Source organism: Dermochelys coriacea, chromosome 3 (assembly GCF_009764565.3).
Source record: "Dermochelys coriacea isolate rDerCor1 chromosome 3, rDerCor1.pri.v4, whole genome shotgun sequence".
Lineage (NCBI taxonomy): Eukaryota > Metazoa > Chordata > Testudines > Dermochelyidae > Dermochelys > Dermochelys coriacea.
Genome location: NC_050070.1, coordinates 207,710,025 through 207,731,149, shown reverse-complemented (window position 1 = coordinate 207,731,149; position 21,125 = coordinate 207,710,025). Strand labels below are relative to the sequence as shown.

Genomic DNA, 21,125 nt, shown 5'->3' with positions numbered 1-21,125 from the left:
GGTAGGGGGCGCGACTCTCGGGCCCCTCGCTGCATTCTGGGACGTGTAGTCTTTGCCCATGATTCAGGAGCGCGAGAAGCACGGCAGCCCCCGTTGCATGCTGGGACGCGTAGTTCCCCTCTGTCTCCGCAGCGGGCTCGCCTGCCCTCCGAAGTTGGGGACGCGCGGCGATGACGACAGTTCTTAGCGCCCAAAGCGTTCGTCTCCTTAGCGACGCGATGTCCGGGCGGAGGGGCCGCAGCCCGCTGCAGGGGGTTCAGCGGCGGGGCCGCGAGCTGCGGCAGCAGGTACCGCCCGTCCCGCGCACCCCCGCCCCGAAGCTACAGCGCGGGGAGCGGCGCCCCCTGCCCGTGGGGTGGGGGGGATCCAGTCTGGGCGGGGGGAGCGGCGCCCCCTGCCCGTGGGGTGGGGGGGGATCCAGTCTGGGCGGGGGGAGCGGCGCCCCCTGCCCGTGGGGTGGGGGGGGGGATCCAGTCTGGGCGGGGGGAGCGGCGCCCCCTGCCCGTGGGGGGGGGGGGGATCCAGTCTGGGCGGGGGGAGCGGCGCCCCCTGCCCGTGGGGTGGGGGGGGATCCAGTCTGGGCGGGGGGAGCGGCGCCCCCTGCCCGTGGGGTGGGCGGGGATGGGGTGTGGGGGGATCCAGTCTGGGCGGGGGGAGCGGCGCCCCCTGCCCGTGGGGTGGGGGGATCCAGTCTGGGCGGGGGGAGCGGCGCCCCCTGCCCGTGGGGTGGGGGGGGATGGGGTGGGGGGGGATCCAGTCTGGGCGGGGGGAGCGGCGCCCCCTGCCCGTGGGGTGGGGGGGGGATCCAGTCTGGGCGGGGGGAGCGGCGCCCCCTGCCCGTGGGGTGGGGGGGGATCCAGTCTGGGCGGGGGGAGCGGCGCCCCCTGCCCGTGGGGTGGGGGGGGATCCAGTCTGGGCGGGGGGAGCGGCGCCCCCTGCCCGTGGGGTGGGGGGGGGTGGGGGGATCCAGTCTGGGCGGGGGGAGCGGCGCCCCCTGCCCGGGGGGTGGGGGGATCCAGTCTGGGCGGGGGGAGCGGCGCCCCCTGCCCGGGGGGTGGGGGGATCCAGTCTGGGCGGGGGGAGCGGCGCCCTCTGCTGGCCGGGTGGGAGGATTCAGTCTGGGCAGGGAGAGCGGTGCCCCCTCCTGGAGAGGTGGGGGGGAATCCAGTTGCAGGGGGAGTGGTGGCCCCTCCTGGTGGGATTGGTGGGATCCAGTCTGCCCCTGATGTTGTGGGTGGGGGTTGGGAACAACTTTGATATCCAAGCCACTGAGCCTATCTGCCCACTGCTGTGCACGTCTGAATGCTGGATCTTACCATGCAGGTGGAGGCGTTGCTTTCTGACAGCAAGGAGAGGGGGGCCCTAGACCCTGCGAAAAGGAAGTACCTTTTTCAGAGGTAATTAACCCTAACAGTACACACTGCATAGAGGCAAAGCGCACTGCTGTATCTGAAATCTAGGCTGTGGGGGTAACATTTGTGTGATGCTCTATTAGCTATCTCATGGCTAAGCAATTTGCCACTGAGAGATAACTGTGGCTGGTTTTGATAGAAATTTTCCTAATCTATTTCGCTGATAAATTCATTTTCAGTGATGTGGAGGGATGCCCATGTAAATAAATTACTGGGTGGCAGAGTAGACTAATGGGCTGGGAGTCAGGAGACATGGGTTCTAGTCCCAGTTCTGCTACTGACCTCCTATACAGCATTGGTCAAGCTGTTTCACCTCTCTGTTCCTCTTTTCCCCACCTGTAAAACAAGGATAGTATAGGTTTCAGAGTAGCAGCCGTGTTAGTCTGTATTCGCAAAAAGAAAAGGAGTACTTGTGGCACCTTAGAGACTAACAAATTTATTAGAGCATATTTATTAGAACATCCGATGAAGTGAGCTGTAGCTCACGAAAGCTTATGCTCTAATAAATTTGTTAGTCTCTAAGGTGCCACAAGGATAATATACTGTCTTTCCTTTCCTTTGCTTTGTTATCCATGGATCAGAAGCTTCAGCTGATTAACCTAATATAATTATTTTAGAATATTCAGTTAATCAAAACATTAAATATAAAAATCTATTCTGAAGTGGCAAATTTGAACTCTCAAGTCAGGCAATGGAAACGGTAAAATATGAGAGGTTGATGTTAACTCTCTCACACAGAACATATGCATAAACAAAAATATTATACGCATTTAGGCCCTGATCTGCAAACTGTTACGCATGTGCTTAACTTTACTACAGTGGGTAGTCCCACTGAAATCAGTAGGACTACTCTTAGCAGCAAAGTTAAGCACATGCAGAAGTATGTGCAGGATCAGGGATTCAGTGGCCTAATTAGTACTTGACTGTGTGCATTATTAGTGGACACCTATGGTACTACATAAATAATAAAGGATTTAAATATGGCATACTGTATGTGTAAGAGTGAGTTAAGGTTGCCCCATGAATCTTAGATTTTTAATATTTTTACTTCTTGTTTGTGAACTAATATTTACTAGAAGCCTTTTACATTTAATTTTCTGTTAAAAAATAAATAAGGAAAAGAATCCACCTGTGACACTATGGTGTAGTACAGCTGTGTTTGACATTTTTACCTCGTGCGTGCTGATAAACAACCTAGTTGCAGTATTGTGCAGATCACATTCTGCATCAGTACAATTCTGCCAATTATATAGCTTAAAACTTAGTACAAAGTTTTTCTATACATCCACAGAATCATTTTTTTTCTTTCAAAACTGTGTAGTTTTGAAAGAAACCTGTTCAACTCTCCGCACCAGAACGCGTCATTGAGAACTATTCACGTATGCAGTGAAGTTTAAAATCAGCCTTTTAGACATGAACAGGTCTCAAAAAGGTCTTGTGCTACTTAACTTTAAAAATATTTTTTTATGCTCAGTGAATGTGATACTTGCTGGATAGAATTTCTGCTATAAAGGCTGTAGCTCAAGTATAAGGTTATTTCTTATTATTTAATAGAGCAAGGCCCTAGTCTAGGCAGATTGCTGCATCTGCATGAGCCCTATGGGAGTCAGCAGGGTTTGATGCAGGTGCAGGCCTGTATGCTACACAGGGCAGAACTGGGACCTACACTTCCAGTGCACTCTTTGGTAAAATATATGAGATAAAATATTTGTTAAATGAGTTCATTTTCTCAGGACAGAATCAAAATATTTTTAGTAATACAATGAGACCCCTGTAAACACACTTTTATTCTGATGTGCTAAAATGCTGTCTTTTTGACAGGTTTATACTGTGCAAGAGAAAACAACAAGTTTGAAATTGATAGTGTTCTATTCAACTTTGTGGTGGTTAGCCCTGGCAGGCATAGTATATCTTCTGTGCAGTGGATTGACCACTTTGCTCAGAGGAAAAGCAGCACAAAACTGTAGCAGAGAGATGTAGCTCTGTACATAGGAAAGAGAGCTTGAGTAAATGAATTTCACATGTATTGCAATGTCAAGTGCTGAGTCCAGTCATCATTTCTCCCTCTCATCAAAATGCTGTTCTTCTTGTGAAAATTATTCCAGGCAAAGTTCTGAGGCACCTCTGTGTGTGGCTCCATTGTGTGAAAAAAGACATATGGATGCCTTGTAGCTTGCTTTCCTTTTAAAAATGTTTTGTTTTTTAAAAAGTTGTAATCTCTTTCTGCTTGTGTGTCAGATGATGTTGGCTTTAGCCTACCATGAGACAAATACTCGTTGTTTCTTATACTATTATTTACATAGCACCATAGACGCACCCAGGGAGTTTAGGAAGGCAAAGTTCCTGTTCTAAGGAGCTTAAAATCTAAGGACCTGATCCTGGATTAATCCAGGTCCTTGCACCTGTGAAAAGCCCCTTTGCCTAAGGTCTTGAAAACACTTACATGCTTAACTTTGTGCACTTGAGTAGCCCCATTGAGTTAAGTGGGACTACTCATGTTTGTAAAGTTACATATGTACATAAGTGTTTTCAGGTTCAGAGGGCTAATTTACATGCTTCAGAAATTGTACACCGTTTTAGTCATTCATACGTCAGAAGAGATCATACAACCTATGTCATTTGTTTCCAATATAGATGTATGGAGTTGAAGAAATCAGTGGATGAAAATACATCTGCTCTTCAAAACTTGAAAAAAGTAAGTTCTGAGGTTAATGCATTTCCTATTTTCCCAAAATAAATTGTACAGAATGTTCAGAGAACGATAATATTCTTAGATTGTAAATTCTTCAGGACAGGCACCATCCCTGACTTTTTGTATAGCAGCTAGTCTGTCTGGGCCCTGATCTTGACTGAGGTCCTTTGGGATTAGTCTAATATTAAATAATGATATATTTTTCTGTATGCTTTAAAATGTAAAGTTCTATGGTTGAAGAATTTCTTAACATTACTTAATATTTTAGTGGGTTTTTTAATAGGAAAATATCATGGAATTGAAGAATAAGCGTATAGATTCCCGCCCCCCCCTTGGCTAGATGGAAGATCTAGAAAAATATTAAGGAAACTTCATAGTTATAGATTTCAGGACTGATATTATCTAAACAGCAAATGGGAAAATGGCCATCCCCATGCTTAGTTACTTAAATGATATCAAGGCAAGAAGCTAGAACATATTGATCAAACAAGAAGTTAAAATTAGCTGAGAGTGCTAAAGCCTGAATGCATTCAATCCTAATACTCTCCCTTCTCCACCCCCCACCCCTGCCCACCTCTGGCTGTTTTATGTGAACTCAGCGGAGTGGCCTGATCCGGTAGGTGGCCTCTGAGCACGCCTACTGCATGTGACTTAGGTGGCTGAATACTTATCTTCCCCTGGTTTGTGAATTGCTCTGTGGTTTAGGCAGAAGATAGGTGCCCAGATGCTTAGAGGGAGGTAGTACTGTGCAAGTCCAGAGGTGGAAACTTAGGTGCCTAGGGAACTTTTACTGCAAAAACTTAGGTGCTGAGTGAATTTAGGCACCTGCAGGATTTGGTGGGGGGGGGGGGGGGTTGTACGTTGCAGTGGTGCCAAAACAAGGATTTAGGCGCCTAACTCCTTTTGTGCATTCTGGCATAAATGATTAGAAAACACAATTTTTTAATTGAGGGTTTAGCTTCATTTGACTCCTTCAGCAGTTTGGTGTATTCTTCTTTCTTAGACTGATGAGCCTGCACCTGTGGGGAATTATAATCAGAGAAAAGAAGAGGAAGAAAAACAATTGTTAAAACTTTCTCAGCAGCTACAGAAACTTGCTGCAGTCCTGAGTCAGGACAATGTGACCAAGGGTTACAATGTGTAAGTAGTATAAACAGGCAAATACATTTTAATTAGCCTATTGTTAAAAAATATTCGGGAACAGGTGGCTGCATTATATACCCATAGAGCTTGTTTTCATACTCTTATAAAAATGTATTCATTTGTACAGCTGAAACAGACTCATTCTCATATGACAGAAGCTGAAGATAAAATACCAAAAAATTCCATATCAACTGTTCTGAAATGTGGTCACTATAGCATTCATATCCTTTTCATTTTTGTCTTTTTAAAGTATGCCCCTTGCAGACATTGAAGCATGGGCCACTGCTCACCTATTGCTTCAGAGAAAACCTTTCTTCTTTATGCACCAAGCGTTTTAGCACCAAGAACAAAGAAAAGCACAAGTTGCTAAACTGGAGAGCAGTGCCATGGGAAAGAGGTTTCTCTGGGGTCCCTGGAGGCTGGAGCACTCTTTGCACTCAGGGAAAATTGAGGATCAGGAATGTGGGGTCAGAAAAATAAATCAAAATGTTAAAAGGGCCAGGCAGGGAGAGGCACATAAAAGAATACTGTAAGTTGGTAGGCACTGTGCAGCTCCTGTGAGGAACAGTTTTGTTGACTGCAGACAAGAAGGATCTGACTAGAAGATTCCATGGGTTGTGGTTCGGTCCAAAATAGAATGTGACCATCAGGGGTTGGGAAAGGGCGTTTAGCTGCTGGACTGCAACCCCTGCCCATAGGGACCACTGCACACCTTTAGAGTTTGGGAATTTCTTCCTCTTGTGCTAGGAAGCTGAGACCCAGGAATGAGAACCCTGCTGCAAGGTAACTTCAGAGATGCTAAATGATAAGGAAAGTAATTCTCATTTATCTGCTGTAGAATAATCTGGAGATGATCCATTAAAATAAAAAATTGTGGTAAACATGGGGTATCATTTGTCTTGTGCAGAGATGGGAAATGTCAAAATAGTCCTCAAACAGAACAGGAAAATGAGGAAGAGGAGGATGAAGAAAGTAGTGAGGAGGAAGATGCTGAAGAGGATGATGATGATAATGATGAAGAAGAGGATGATGACGATGAATTGGAAGATCAGCCAACAATTAAAGAATATATCACGGTTGGTGATTTTGTTGCTCAGCAGGAAGGGGATCTCACGTTTAAGGTACATATATCTTTGAAAACATTATAAAATGTGTTTGAACACATACTGCATCCTCCGAATATCATAAATGACTGTGTGTATTGACGCCTCAGAACTCTGATTAAAGAAATTAATGCAAATCCATTGCTCTCTTCAGTCCCTCCTTTCCAGTTGCCCATCTCTTCTTCTAGACCAGAGGTTCTCAAACTGGGGGTTGTGACCGCTCAGGGGGTCGTAAGGTTATTAGGTGAGGGGGTCTCGAGCTGTCAGCCTCCACCTCCAAACCCCGCTTCACCTCTAGCATTTATAATGGTGTTAAATATTTTAAAAGTGTTTTTAAGTTATAAGAGGGGGTCGCACTCAGAGGCTTGCTGTGTGAAAGGGGTCACCAATACAGAAGTTGGAGAACCACTGTTCTAGACATGCCATCTTGTCAGACTATTTTGTCTATACAAAATAGTGCTTCTGGAGTAATGCTCCTATCCAGCTGCTCTGACCACATCCAGTTCCCTGCACTTGCTGATTTTTTTTTCCACATCAAATTCAAACTTCCTATGCACATCTTCAGATCTCTACATAAATCTCAGCCCTTCCTTTGTCCCTTTTAATTCTCTTTCCTTGTTGCTCCCTTTGTTTCCTTTTCCCACTCTTGCCATTGGGCCTTTCATGTTTCCTTAAACTTGGGTAGCCTCTTATTTTTGTCCACTAAGCATTCCTCCATACTCTTTTGATATCCATTTTCCCTTGAATCCTTTATACACTGGTCTTAACAAAGACTCACCAAAACCTCCATGATCTGATGTGCTGTCATATGTTCTGTCTCAGATTGTGAACTGTTTGGGGCTGGGCTGTATCTTATCTTTGTTAAAGAGCAGTGTGTGTGTGCTTCAAAAATGGTTAGTAATATCTGGTTGGAAATGTTGTGATGAAGCTTTTTCAGACTACTGTTTGGAGCAAAGCAGTCAAGAAAACTCCTTATAGATGCACACTTAACAGCGAAATCAGTCCGTGCTTTTAAAAACACTTTAACAAATTGGAGAATGTCAAAGCATGAACTAGCATGTTGGGGCTATGAGCTACCATGTGGCACAGGGTGTTTGGACCTCCGTCTCTTGTTTCTGGCCCTTTGAATGTGAGGAACCATCTAGCAACCGCTCCTCTTGACTCAGGAGCATATTTGATAGATGAGCTCAGAAAGGAGCCTTTGTGGCCAGACTCTGTAAGGTTAAGTATCTTTGTTTACATTTCCCGCAAATCTGCTGTGCCTTCAAGAACAGCTGAGCAAGAGGAAACCTTGGAGGCATATTCTAGAGAATGCTTGGCCTGTAACTCTACTGAGTTTTTTTTTCTTACCTGAAAATAAAGTTGAGCTTTTACCACCATAGGATATCAGGGAAAAGTAAACTAGTTCACCAAAACTGCAGTTGTTGCAAAGAATTCATGATAAACCAGAATCTGAAATCATCAGGGTAAACCAGTCCTAGATAAATATTAGATTTAAGAACAAATTAAAAGGCAGTTGCATTTCATTCTAAGACAGAATGTGACCAACAGTTGTTCCATGAGTAATTTTTAAACATCTGAGCATCAATGCATTTGTCTCTTTTTTTTCTCTTTCCCCCCACCCTCCATTACTGAAGAAAGGTGAACTGTTGCTCATACTTGACAAAAAGCCTGATGGTTGGTGGATGGCTAAAAATTCCAAAGGGAAGAGAGGTCTTGTTCCTAAAACCTATCTCATGGTTAGTATGCTTCCATCTTCTTCCTTCATATTTGTACATCAAAACTATGATGGGTGAGAGTGTATAAAGATGGTTAGCAAAGCATTTTTTCTCACTTCACAAAGATAAATTATATTGCTGTTAATTTTTTGTAAACAAAAGCAGAACCCTTGAAACATGATGTTTGACATGTAAGGGCAGCTGTGAATACCTAGGAGTGCTATAGAGTAATTCATATTCAGAGTGTAAAGAACACTTTCAAAAACTCCTTTTAACTTTATGTACCAAAGTTTTTGTGCTCCATGAGACTTATTTAGGTGCATACCTGGCATTTGTGCACTTAAATTGGGTGGATGTCTAATGAGAAAACATGATGTATAAATTTGTGTTTAGATACCCACTTGGGTAGATTGAATCCTGTCCTGAAGTCTGACCTTTTGTATCTTGTTGCATTGCACTGGTTCTTCTCTCTTGTGAGAGATCCTTGCAGGGACAAATCACAGAGCACATCAAGTAGCTATGGTTACTTTGTACTTCAAGGTTCAGGTGCATTTTCCTCTCTGAGGAGGCTTGCTCTGGAAATGAGCTCTCTTGTTTATTATTTTAAGAGGCAAAAACTTGCTGCCATAAACATTTTTAAATGATTGACTTTAGCTGCAGAACCAAGCATAGTATCATATTCTCATGGTACCCTGTAGATGTCAGTCATTTTGTTCACTGACCATTAAAACCAGCTAAGCTCCTCTTCTAAGCTATTGAGAGATCATGATGAGCGCTAATATTGTTTTTAAAGTCTGAACTATGAAGTAGGTAAAACACTTGACACCTTTAATCCTGAATTACAGGCATCCAATAAAGGAGTTGGCCAAGAGCCAAGTGAAGAGGAAAGTGAGGAAGACATAGAGGTGGTTGATGAAACAGCAGATAGAACCGAAATTAAAAAAAGGTAAAATGAGATTGCATTGGAGAAAATGAAGTGAAATGTAACCCCCCCCCTTGTCATCTTTATTTTTTTTTAATGTGGGTGATAAATTATTTGAAATGCAATACTTTGTTAGTTATGTTTCTCTTGGTCTATAGCAAAGGCTTTTTCAGTACAGGGGTAGCTGTATTTATTGTGTAGATTTCCAGTTTGAACTTTGGTTTCAACTTCCAGTCATTTCTTTCTTTACTATGTTTTTTTTTTTTGCTTTTTGTTTTTTTGCCTCATGCAGCCAAAGAGTGGCTGCTGTCCTAGCTTCATAAACCACTCCACAGAGTGCAAAATAGTAATGTGTTTCCCAGCTACCTGTTGATGGGCACATCCAACTGATGTATTAGACTTCCACCGTTCAGAGATAGATACGTGTGTCTTATACATATAGTAATTGTTCATTATGCATCCATATGTTGGCAATGCATTCATATTGTTTTGCTTTATGATATCCTTGTATTTCCCACCCTACCTGCAGAACAGATTCTCACTGGAGTGCTGTTAGAAAAGCTATCACAGAGGTGGGTATATTGTATTTCTTATAATATTACCTTAATGTTGTAATGTCAGTGTAATTCATGGCTACACTGTTTCTCGACAAAGCAAGTTCTGTCAGTGTGGTATAGCAAAATGAGAGACTGTGTGTAATCATCCATGAGGTCAGTCTAAGGATGTTTTGTGCTGAGAGGCCAAAATAGCTCTTAAGATAACTTAGGGGAACAGGTGACTGAATCCCAAGATTTGTGTGTTCTCCTTTGTGATTGGCTGCCCTGGGATTGGAAGTTAGGATAAGGACATAAACTAGTTGGTGGTTAGTGAAAACTGCAGCAAATTTAGAAAAAAAACCCTTATGTTTTGAGCAGAATAATACCATTGATGTGTTGGCAACCATGGGAGCTATTCCTGCAGGATTCCGACCATCAACTCTCTCCCAGCTCTTAGAAAAAGGTAAGATTTTCTTGCAGTAATTGCAGTGCAGGATTCATTATCATCTGTGATGAGTTTCTGATCCAAATTACTAGTCTGTTAAGAACAGTCTCTTTCATTTTAAATTATTCATGATTGGTTGCCCATACTGGTTGTATATGACTCTGTAGTGTGCCGGAGTCTTCTTAGTTTCTTTCTTTATTCTTCTGGGGTGAAATCCTGGCCCCACTGAAGTTAATGGCAAAACTCCCTGTGACCTTGATGATTTCACCCCTGGAAGGGGAGAAATCTCCAAGGCAGTTCCTGCAGGCAGTGTAGGATAAGAATACTAAAAAGCCTTTTTTCCCCTTCCCCGCCACAATTTCTGTAGCCATAGCTTAATTGTGGACTTCATTCCTTTAAGCTCAAGAGGGCACTTGAAGAATGTTGATAGCAATGTTTTTTATTAATTGTACTTTTTGATTTCCTTTTGCCCTAAGAAATAAGATGGTGTGAATAGAAAACACTGTGTTCCATAGATGGATGTTTCCTTGTAATGATGAAATCTATAACTAAATTGAATCTATGCTATTAGGAGAGATGGGTGAGGGAGTGTACACAATATAATAAAACATTAAAAGGTTGTTTTTCTAGGGAATCAGTTTCAAGCCAGTTACTTCATACAGCCTGAATTGACTCCTTCTCAACTGGCTTTCAAAGACATAGTGTGGAACCCTGAAAAAGACACTGTAAGTAGTTTCTGTTGATAAAGCTCTGAACGCTGTCACTTTCAGGATAGATGACCAGAATCTTTAGATGAAGATGTCCAGAGCCCACAAAACAAATATCATGTTATTAGTAAATATTGAAGTGAGATAAATGTTAACATTCTTCTGTGTCACTCCTGGGCATTCCAGGCAGTAGATATTATCTCATCCTACTAGCTGACAGACAGAACATCAAAAGAAACATGTGATGTCAGCCCCTAGATCAGAGCCAATTCCAGCTGAGCATACCTGTTGCTTTCCTGTTTTCCAGGTGAAACAGCTGTAGAAGGCTGGACTAATCTTTTAGTTAGATCTTAAACTTTTGTCTGACATTGTGAAATCCCTCAGTTCAGTTAAGTAGTTGTTTCTCACTGTGAGGTTTTGGTTCATTTTCTAACATAACTTTGCAACATCATTTGAATACTGTAGTGGCAAAAATGTGTATAAGCCAGGCATTTAGAAGAGAGTAGCTCAGAAAATTGAAATGCCAGACTTCCTCCTGGGTCTTTGCTTATCTTGTTATCAATGGGAGAACCTACTGTTTGTCACATTAAATTAACTTGCATCTTCCACGTTATGGATGTGAATTACAATACAATGTCATTGCCGTAAGACAAAGAGATGATCTGCACCAACCATTCCAGCTTATGTTGGATAGACAGGATGTTCTCAGCCCTGTGTCTTGTCTGAGGGTACATTATAGGACGCAGACTCCTGGTACATGTTCAAGATGGATATGGAAGAGTGTCTGGATGGCCTGTATCTGGAGTGTGGGTCTGTGGACAAAACTGAAGGATGAGTGGGGTGGAGTTGGTGTATCCTGCCCACTGTGGCGTGGTGGTTAAGCTTCAGATGTTTGTAGTTATTAAAAACAATCTGTTGTGCAAATAAGTGGCCCGTGTCCAGTCTTAACTGTAACTTGAGAGTGCTTTTTGCCAGGGCTTGTTAGATGGCTTTTTATAAAAATACTGTGTGATAACTTGATCGAGGTGAAATAGAGCTGGTCTCAAGCCAGACCCTGGTAGACCTGTGTTCATAAAAGCACCATCACACATAACATTAATTAGCACACTTGTTGTCTGAGCAGAATGGCCAAGAGCTGAATGGCATGGAGACTGACTTGTCCCCTAGAAGGGGTCTCTCCACAAAAGGGTTGAGATATTGCGGAAAAGCTTTGCTGTTGCAACTTGTGCTATACCTGCTCTGTGGATAGAGTATTCCAGTCTCCACGGCACTGTGACACCTGTCACAAGTCTTACACAGACACACAATACTATAGTTAGGAGGACCATGTAGATTTAATTCTCTCTTTTATTATTTTGTCTGATTCATAGATTCAGCCAAGACCAACTCGAGTATCACTGATTTTAACTTTATGGAGTTGTAAAATGATTCCTCTTCCAGGAGTGAGCATACAGGTTCTCAGTAGACATGTTCGACTCTGTCTTTTTGATGGTAACAGGGTGAGTTGCTCTGATGTAATAAAACGTAAAATTCCGGAAACAGTGAGGTTAAAACATGATATATTTAAGGGATTTCTGAATGGATTTAAAATGATCACATTTGGGGTGGCTCCTATGATGGGTAACATTTTCAAAAGTGCCTAAGTGATGGAGGAGGTTAAGTTCCATTTTTAAAAGTGACTGCAACATTTAGGAGTCCAAGTCTCATTGAAAGTCAAGGGGACTTGGACTTCTAAATGCCTAAGTCACTTTTGAAAATGGGACTTAACTTCTAAGTCACCTAGGTTCTTTTGAAAATTTTACCCTAGATCCCCAATTTCATTTAACCCATTTATGATGCTTTTTACACATAAGAAACAGATCTGCTGAGTAAGTGCTACTTTTTTCAGTCACTTTTTGGAGTACAATTGTACTTTCATCTTAATTGCAGTTTACATACCTTTAAAAAAGTAATATGAAATGAAATATATAAACTGACTATAACTGGGCCAATTTCAGATACTTTTTTTTTAAAGAGCTTTATGTAAACTCACATTATTTTAGTAAATAAATTCTCAGTACAAATTTGATTCTATTTGTCTAAAAAGCACCAAGCATACTTATACCATTGTATAAATTATAGACAAAACATTAGTTTCTTAAATCCAGATGAATAAAAATCTTATAATCCAGAGTTTCAAAATTCTGAAAATCTTTTATAATCTGCCACCAACCTCTGTGGGTTCCTCATTCATTTCACCCCACTATTCTCACCCCTACATCAAATCATGTATGTTCATGGCCAAGGGAGTGTCGCATTGCACCTTCTGCAGCTGCTGCTAAATTGCTAGAAGCATTGCTAGAGAGGCTGTGCTGTGCTTGGTGATTCTTCTTTCAGGGAATGTGATTCCACAGCAGTGCTCTTAACACATCCTAGCTAAGAAGGGTGAACGACAGACAGTCTGATCCTGCATTGCAATGCAGAGTGCTGGACTAGCCTTGCATGATACTGTATTTTCTTAGCGCTACATAATTTTCCAGAAAACTAGTTTTTAATATTTTCCCCATCATAATTTCATATCTCATTTTAGGTACTGAGTAACATTCATACAGTTAGAGCTACATGGCAACCTAAAAATCCCAAAACATGGACTTTCTCTCCACGGGTAGGTATATAGCATAGCAAATGGACTTGGCCACTGTGTGTGTGTATCTGCTAGTTGTAATACAGCGTATTTAGATGTTGTCAGCTAATAGGCTCATCTCACTTTTAGTCTTCTTACATTTTCTTCATATATTGGAAAGGTAAAAATGGGACTAATTTGTACTGTGCCTGAGGCATTTAGCCCTCAAAAGCATTAGCTCTGAATGAAGGGACATATCTTGCAAATACTTGCTATCGAGTATGGCACTTAGTACCCAGTAACCCTAAAGCACTCTGCTTGGGAGTGTTTGCAGGATTGGGCTCTGTTGGCTCACTTAAGTCAAGACTTAACACAGGGTCTCTGTTGGCTCACTTAAGTCAAGACTGTTCCAATTTCTCTGGGCCAACAGATCTGACCCAAAAAATTTTCATTTTGGGGGAAGTATGTGATGTTAATGATAATATCTAGCAGTCTCCACCCATAGATCGCAAAACCTTCTACAAAAGGGGGTATGCATTGTAATTCCTACTTTACCTGTGGAAAGACTGACGCGCACAGATGAAGTGATATACCCAAGGTCACAAGTACAGTATAGAGAAGATACGGTAAATGTTGTAAGGCCCATAGCTGCACCGCCTCAGAGTGGAACTGATCAGGTTTTATTAGCTAATCCGGACTGGGTTAGGTGTCGGCTTGGCATAATTCCATTTTTTTCAACAATATTGATTTTTATTATTTTTATCAATTTTTAATTATTTTTATTTTTACAGTTGTGGGAAATTAAGGGAGGATAGTGCTGGCGTTAGGGAGGAGCCATTCAGTAGCAGGATGGCCTCCCCCATGGCTGAGGGCTTGTCCTTCTCTTCCCGGTCCTGACCAGGGGTCTCTGCTCTGGCCGGCCAAGACCATAGCCTCCCCCACACCTTACATCTGCAGGGATTCATTGTCACCAGCTCTGTAGCCATGCAGCTCTGCAGTCATGGCTCTGTTCACTTACTCGCTCATGTGACAGCAGGGCAGCAGAGAGCTCTCTGTGTTGCTGTAGGGCCGGCAACATGCCATTCTTGCAGGCACAAGGTGCACGGGGGAGGCCATACTTGTGCTGTCTGTTGCCGATGGATAATTTTTTTTTTTGTCGATTTCAGTGTGAAGTTGAAATTGACATTTGACAACATCTGTCAATTTAAATTGAATCCTGACAAATAAAGTTATGTGTGTACCAAGGAAATACTGTGAGTAACTGATGTTAGTTATTCAGCAGGTGGCACTCTGTGCTTGAAATCAGTATAAACTTGAACACTAGAATGTGTTATTAGCAATGGAAAGGAGGAGAGTTCTGTTGTGAATAAACTTCCTTTGTATTTTCATTATCACAGCTTATGATTGATAATCTGCCTTAAACTGATGTTGTGTAGGATCACTGTACGCTGTCAAATTGCTGCTGTATGTTAACTCCAGTGATGGCTGTGTTTCTCTGGTGGGAAAAATTGTCTCTTATTTGTAAAATGCTTTGAGAGCCGATTATTACTAAAGGAGTTACTTTTACAGATTAGCAGCATTTTATGGAAAAACAGAACAGCATTTTTGCCTTAAATTGAATCTTTTTAGTTAACAGAAAATGATGAATAATGAGATTGAGTCTTTTACAGAAGATGCTAGAGTCAATGTATTCAGAGGTTTTTAAAAATTGGACTCTTGAAGGTCTACACTCACATCTTATTTTTGTTTTAATTTATTAGGTAACAGGCATCTTACCCAGCTTGCTTGATGGTGACTGTTTTATCAGGTCCAATTCTTCATCTCCAGACATTGGTATATTATTTGAACTTGGCATCACTTATATTCGCAATGTAAGCATATAAAGATGGATACATTTTCAAAACTGAATGTTTTATTATTATTACTTCCAGAATCTCAACATCAAACAATTGTAGTACAATAGAAAACTTTATTATTTTTCCTTGGATTTACTAGGTTTTTAAAGTGATTTTTAGTGCTAGTCAAATGTTAGATTGACAGCAGTGGAAACTGAAGTCCTTTTTCTCCACAGAAAAGGTATAATATCCATCTCACCCCACCCACTACCATCTGTGGAGGAATAAAGAGGTAGTTTTCGCTCCTTGTTTAGCGATCAGAACATTTTCTCTTTCTGATCACTGGTCATCAGAAAGTTTTACTTGTCCTGAAAACATTTTTATTGGTCTTCCAAAGATCTGACATTAATTGTGATTATTAAGGACCAATTTCTTGTCATTCTGGTTATCATCTTGCTTTCCCCATTGCCTTCCAATTTTGGCATGATTAATAGCTCATAATCAAATCATTGAAAAATAATCTTTTATATAATTTGAAAGCTGAAATTGCAAACTCTTTCAAAAATGTATAACCTACTGGTTTCTAGCTCCAGTGGTTACTATCTGTCTGATTGGGTACTTATAAGGATTGAGACTAGAGGGTGATGTGCAGAGAGCCAGTTATCAGAGGCATGAGCTCCCATGAACTCTGAGATACAAAAACAAATAATTACATTGCTGGAAATCAGAGATTCCTAGCTTTCATTTCTAAAGGTTCATGAAATATTGGCTCTGAAGAATCACTTGTTCCTCTGCCTAGCAGTACTTTTTGCCATTGTTTCAGGGCAGAATATAGCAAGTTCCACATGGTTCATATAGTCCTGCTCTGCTGAGTCACCACATTAACCGTGATTCCTCCCCTCCCCCCCAGTAGTTGGTATCATTTCATGGTCCAGGTCTAGGAGAATTGTATATATAAATAGACTAGCTCTGTGTCTTTGATCATTGGTGGTCTGGAGGGACCTATTGGGGAATGATGGCCTTCATTATGCTATTTGTCTAGTCAGGATTTTATTAAGGATGTGTGGCTAGACTATGGCTGTATAAGGGCTAGAGTTTGTGCAAACACCCTGTTGGTCTTAATAATACCTAACTCTTGTATAGCACTTTCCATCTGTTGATTTCAAAGCACATTACAAAGAAGATAGGGATCATTAGCTCCATTTTACACATGGGGAAACTGAGGCAGAGAGAGGCAAAGTGACTCCGCCAGGGTCACCCAGCAGGCCAGTGATGGAGCTGGGAATAGGACTTCTCCAGTGCTCTATCCACCAAGCAACACTGCCTCCATTACAAGTAAAATAGTCTAGTGTTTGGTTTCAGAGTAGCAGCCGTGTTAGTCTGTATTCGCAAAAAGAAAAGGAGTACTTGTGGCACCTTAGAGACTAACAAATTTATTAGAGCATAAGCTTTCGTGAGCTACAGCTCACTTCATCGGATGCATTTGGTGGAAAAAAAAAAGTCTAGTGTTTGTGTCACTGATATCCTAAAAAATGGTTGTTATAGATTGATAAACATCACTCAATTAATTTTTTTTCTCAGGGTATCATTAGAGGTTGTTTGGAGGCTTTGCAACTATGCATTTCCTTATTGAGGGCTTGTCTACATGGTGCAGCAAAGTATGCCAGAGGGGTGAGATTTGTGAGGTGCAGTAATGTGTTGCACTCTACCTGCCCCATGTAGACCCTGCCAGTGTGCTCTAAAAGGTACTTAGTTTGTGTTAACCTAGTCATGTTAACCCAGTGTGCTTTGCTGGTGCTGTGTAGGCAAGTCTTTAATGTCTTGCTTTCTTTAGAATTAATCTTCTCTTTGAATTTCCTGGCTTTCTAAAGCTTTTTTTTTTATAATTACATTTTTGTAAGGTTTTGTCACTCTTAAAGTACTGTTATGAATTCTCAACCTCAACTCCAGTTTAACTAGTGGTAGTGGTGGTTTGTCTGGTAATGTAATTTCAAAGGCCTGTGGGTGAGTGGATTTGTTGTTTGTATTTTTTTAAGTTCACCGTAGACTAAGGGTAACTTTGGACACACAACTGGACAGATATTTTCATGTTGTGATAATAGCTGCACAATTGTCTAATTCCAGCCCAACCTTTATTTGAAAATCAGGCCCATAATCTCTATTTAACTTTTTGGTTGCTTGCAAACATGTACATAACACACACAAGGTTAGGGCAAAAGACACTCAAAAATGTTGTGATCAATACTAAATCCCCTGAAATTTTCAAGGTATATTTACATAGTTCTGGAACCTTTTATATTTTTAAGGGAGATCCTTTATCTGTGATTCCACAAAATGTCATTCATCTCTTAGGTTTTCTATTTTTAGCTGGCTGAATAAGAAGTTTTCTTCTTCTCTTACTTTCTAGTCAACTGGTGAAAGAGGAGAGTTAAGCTGTGGTTGGGCATTTCTAAAACTCTTCGACTCCAGTGGAATTCCTGTTTCTTCCAAGTAAGTTGGCTGTATTTTCTCTCAGAGTATGAGGATTTTTTTTTAAACTCATACTTTTGCTTGCATTTTTGATGTAAAAATTCTTGTTGCAGTTAGTAGTAGAGCTGGAATTTCACATGTATTAACTGTATGTATAAGGGCATATGTATTTAATTGCAGAAAAATTAATCAGATTTGGGATTCTAATATTCAGGTGATGCTGGAACTTCTAATCAGAATGTTTTTGTCCTAACTATCCCACCCTTCAAAGGCTCAAAATTAAGTATCCAAAAACTGGAATGCAAGCATATTTTGCAAATCTTTGTTTACAGAATGATTGTTTTTTATCTAGATTACTATAGAGATATTAGGTTAAGTGGGAAAAATTAAAAATCCAATTTATTAATCCCCTTGACACTCAGTTTATATTTTTGCATTTCTCTTGGCCTAGACAGTGAAAATCAATTTGGTCACTTTAACTTTTTCATAGATCCATAGTCTATAACGCCAGAAGGGACCACTCTGATCATCTAGTCCATAGAACTTCCCTGGATTAGTTCCTGTTAGAACTAGAGAATTTATTTTAGAAAAATATCCAGTCTTGATTTAAAAATGGTCAGTGATGGCAAATCCACACAACCCTTGGTAACTTATACCAATGGTTAATTAACCTCCCTGTTAAAATTCTGCACCTTATTTCCAGTCTGAGTTTGTCTAGCTTCAATTTCCAGCCTTTGGATCTTGTTAAATCTTTGTCTGCTGGACTGAAAAGACCATTATTAAATTTTTGTTCCCCATGCAGGTACTTATAAATTGTGATCAAGTCACTCTTTAACATTCTCTTTGTTAAACTGAATAGATTGAGCTCCTATCATTATGTCTTTTATTTACAGGTTTATGTCTAATATTCCAAAAGCTTATGCTTCAGGGCTTCAGACAACCACCTGTAGGGGTCAAGAAGGGATTATTCCCCCCCGCACCCCTCCAAGTATTCTGGGGTTTTTTGGTCTCCTTCCTATGAAGGATCAGAGATGGCCACAGCTGGAGATGGAACACTGGACAGGGTTTGCCATGGCTCTGAGGTGGCATGAAGCATTTCTCTCTCTCTCTCTCAATGCTTGGCTGGCTGGTTCTTGGTCACATGCTCTGGGGCTAACTGATCACCATAAGTGGGGTCAGCATAGGGGACCAGGGCATAGGCAATCTGGCTCAGCAGTCACAGCTGAGCTGGGATTCACCCATCAAGGAATGTAGTTGGTAAGCAGGGGTTGGGGAATCGCTAAGGCCGGGTTCCATAAGCAAGAGTTGGGGTCAGAGTCAGTCTGGCGTCAGAGACTGGAGATCAGAGATAGCACCAGCTGGGGTCAGGAGGCAAGAGTCAGGGTCAGAGTCGAGCTGGGGTCAGAGACTAGAGATCAGGAGATGAGGTGAGATCTGGAGTTGCAGCAGGCCAGAAGTCTGTGTGGGTTGCTCAGACAGCTTCCTGGGGTACCCTCCAGGGTTAAATAGTGCAGTTGGCCAGTCAGAGGGCTGCAGAGTATTGTCACTCTGGGTCCCTTGGGCAGTACTTTCTGTGGCTCCTACTCCCCATGCTCCCTGGTTAGGGCTCTAAATGGCCTCCCAGTAGCACTGTGGAAATGTTAGTGATCTCAGGCTCTGCAGACCTAGGTTCTAGTCTATGGATCCTTACAGTCAGGAAGAAATTTTCCCCCAGGTCAGATAGGCAGTGACCTTAGAGGTTTTTTTGCCTTCCTCTGCAGAGTGTTGGTGTGGGTCATATGCCAGGATTATCTAGATTTATCTAATTTAATCATTTTTGTGTCATTGCGGTGGCCTTGGTCCCTCCTATTCTCTGCCTGTGGCACATAATGGTCTAGTCTCCTGTGGGCTGTAATACTTTGCTCTAATTTCAGTTGTTGGGTTTAGTGTGCGGATGCTGGGTGGTGTTTAATGGGCTGTGATATACTGGAGGTCAGATTAGAGGTCTGTGATATAAAGGAAGTCCCTTCTGGCCTTAAGCTCTAGGACTCTATAAGGCATTTTTTCCAATCTAATCGTTCTTGTGACACTTTTCTGAGCCCTCTCCAGTTTATCAACATCATTCTTGAACTGTGGGCACCAGAACTGGGCACCGTATTCCAGCAGTAGTCACACCAGTGCCAAATACAGAGGTAAAACAACCTCTCTACTCCTACTCAAAAATCCCCTGTTTATGTATTCCAGGATGGCATTATCCCTTTTGGCCCCAGCATCGCACCAGGAGCTCATGTTCAGCTGATTATCCACCATGACTCCCAAATCCTTTTCAGAATCACTGCTTCTCAGGATAGTTTAAGTATTGGTATTATAACCTCACCGCACTCCAATGCCATGGCTAGTCCTCCTTACAAAGAGAATAAATTATAACTATTTGAAATGTTAGCAATAAGTATGCAATAACTAGCAGTTTCTAAGAGCAAAACTGTGCAAACAGAAACACCTCTGGGTTGCATTATCAACACCTGCACTTTCTGTCCTTCTCTCATATAGGTGCACATTCCTTTCTTCTCCTTCCAAAATGGTATCAACCCTAAAACGATAGGTGAGACGTGAAGTCATTTTGAGTTGGGGTTTTACTCCAGTATGAATATTGTTGCCCAGCATTCACAGCTGTAAACACACAGTTTGTTTCTTTCAGGACTTCAATAAAAAAGGCCAAGCAAGACAAAACTGACTAATCAAATTTAACAGCACTTTCAGACACTGACATTCTTTTGGTTTTATACTCCTTGAGCTCATCCCAAGAAAGTGTCCTGTAAAGCATGCCTTTCTCACCACATGTTCTTCTAGTTTGAGTCAAATTATGCCAAAAGACCTAATAGTGGAATAATTGAATGGAACGGGATTAGAACTGAAACTTGAGGTTATTTGTTACGTATCCACTCTGTCAGCAGTTTCTGAGATATCACACTTGCTAAATGGGTGTATAAAGTATAGTAACATACACTGAGCTGTTTGAAATATGGCTCAATCTAGCCTGACTCAAAGCTAAAATGGTCCAAACCATTTAAAAAAAATCTTGCTTGTACATGTGCAGTGTCCGCCTGTGCATAATGAATGTTTCAGTGGCCGATTGCATTGTTTGCTCTGTCTCCCATAAATGTTATATCTGCTTTGACAAATGGAGTAAAATAGGGTAGAAGATGAAGTGAGCTTTGAAGAATAAAAAATAAATCTAGTGTCTGCTCTGTTAATAAAAAGCATACAGCACAAGAGAAAACAATTTTCTTCTCTTTCTTTTCTCTGTTGGTGATCCTTCCATAAGACTCATGTCCTGCCCTGCTGCTAATACAGTGATGTAAATACAGTGTCCAGAATTTTAAAGCTACATGTTTATCTTCAGGATGAAAACTTTAAAGCTTTGATGGCTAAAGTTTGACTCATGAATTAATATTTAGATGCCTAAATTAAATATGGATTCAGGAGATTAACTTTAGGCACCAAAGTCACTGTGGATTTACAGGTTTCAGAGTAGCAGCCGTGTTAGTCTGTATTCGCAAAA

General features: G+C 41.6%; 1 protein-coding gene across 4 annotated transcripts in view; it reads left to right on the top strand.

Annotated features, from left to right (window-relative positions):
* NPHP1 (nephrocystin 1) overlaps positions 1 to 21,125 on the top strand; it is a 36,584-nt gene continuing 15,459 nt past the window's right edge. For 3 of the 4 annotated variants that reach the window (XR_005292168.2, XM_043512171.1, XM_043512172.1), the window contains exons 1-14: positions 133 to 287; positions 1,324 to 1,397; positions 4,047 to 4,107; positions 5,108 to 5,244; positions 6,155 to 6,368; positions 7,988 to 8,089; positions 8,914 to 9,014; positions 9,520 to 9,562; positions 9,905 to 9,989; positions 10,602 to 10,696; positions 12,049 to 12,177; positions 13,248 to 13,322; positions 15,041 to 15,151; positions 17,523 to 17,605. Coding sequence is in view for 3 of the 4 variants with exons in the window: in XM_043512171.1 (XP_043368106.1) it covers positions 171 to 287; positions 1,324 to 1,397; positions 4,047 to 4,107; positions 5,108 to 5,244; positions 6,155 to 6,368; positions 7,988 to 8,089; positions 8,914 to 9,014; positions 9,520 to 9,562; positions 9,905 to 9,989; positions 10,602 to 10,696; positions 12,049 to 12,177; positions 13,248 to 13,322; positions 15,041 to 15,151; positions 17,523 to 17,605 (1,427 nt within the window). In the remaining variant the exon portion in view is untranslated. Of the gene's footprint in view, positions 288 to 1,323; positions 1,398 to 4,046; positions 4,108 to 5,107; positions 5,245 to 6,154; positions 6,369 to 7,987; positions 8,090 to 8,913; positions 9,015 to 9,519; positions 9,563 to 9,904; positions 9,990 to 10,601; positions 10,697 to 12,048; positions 12,178 to 13,247; positions 13,323 to 15,040; positions 15,152 to 17,522; positions 17,606 to 21,125 lie in introns of all 4 variants that reach the window. The other variant, XM_038396973.2, reaches the window with a different exon arrangement.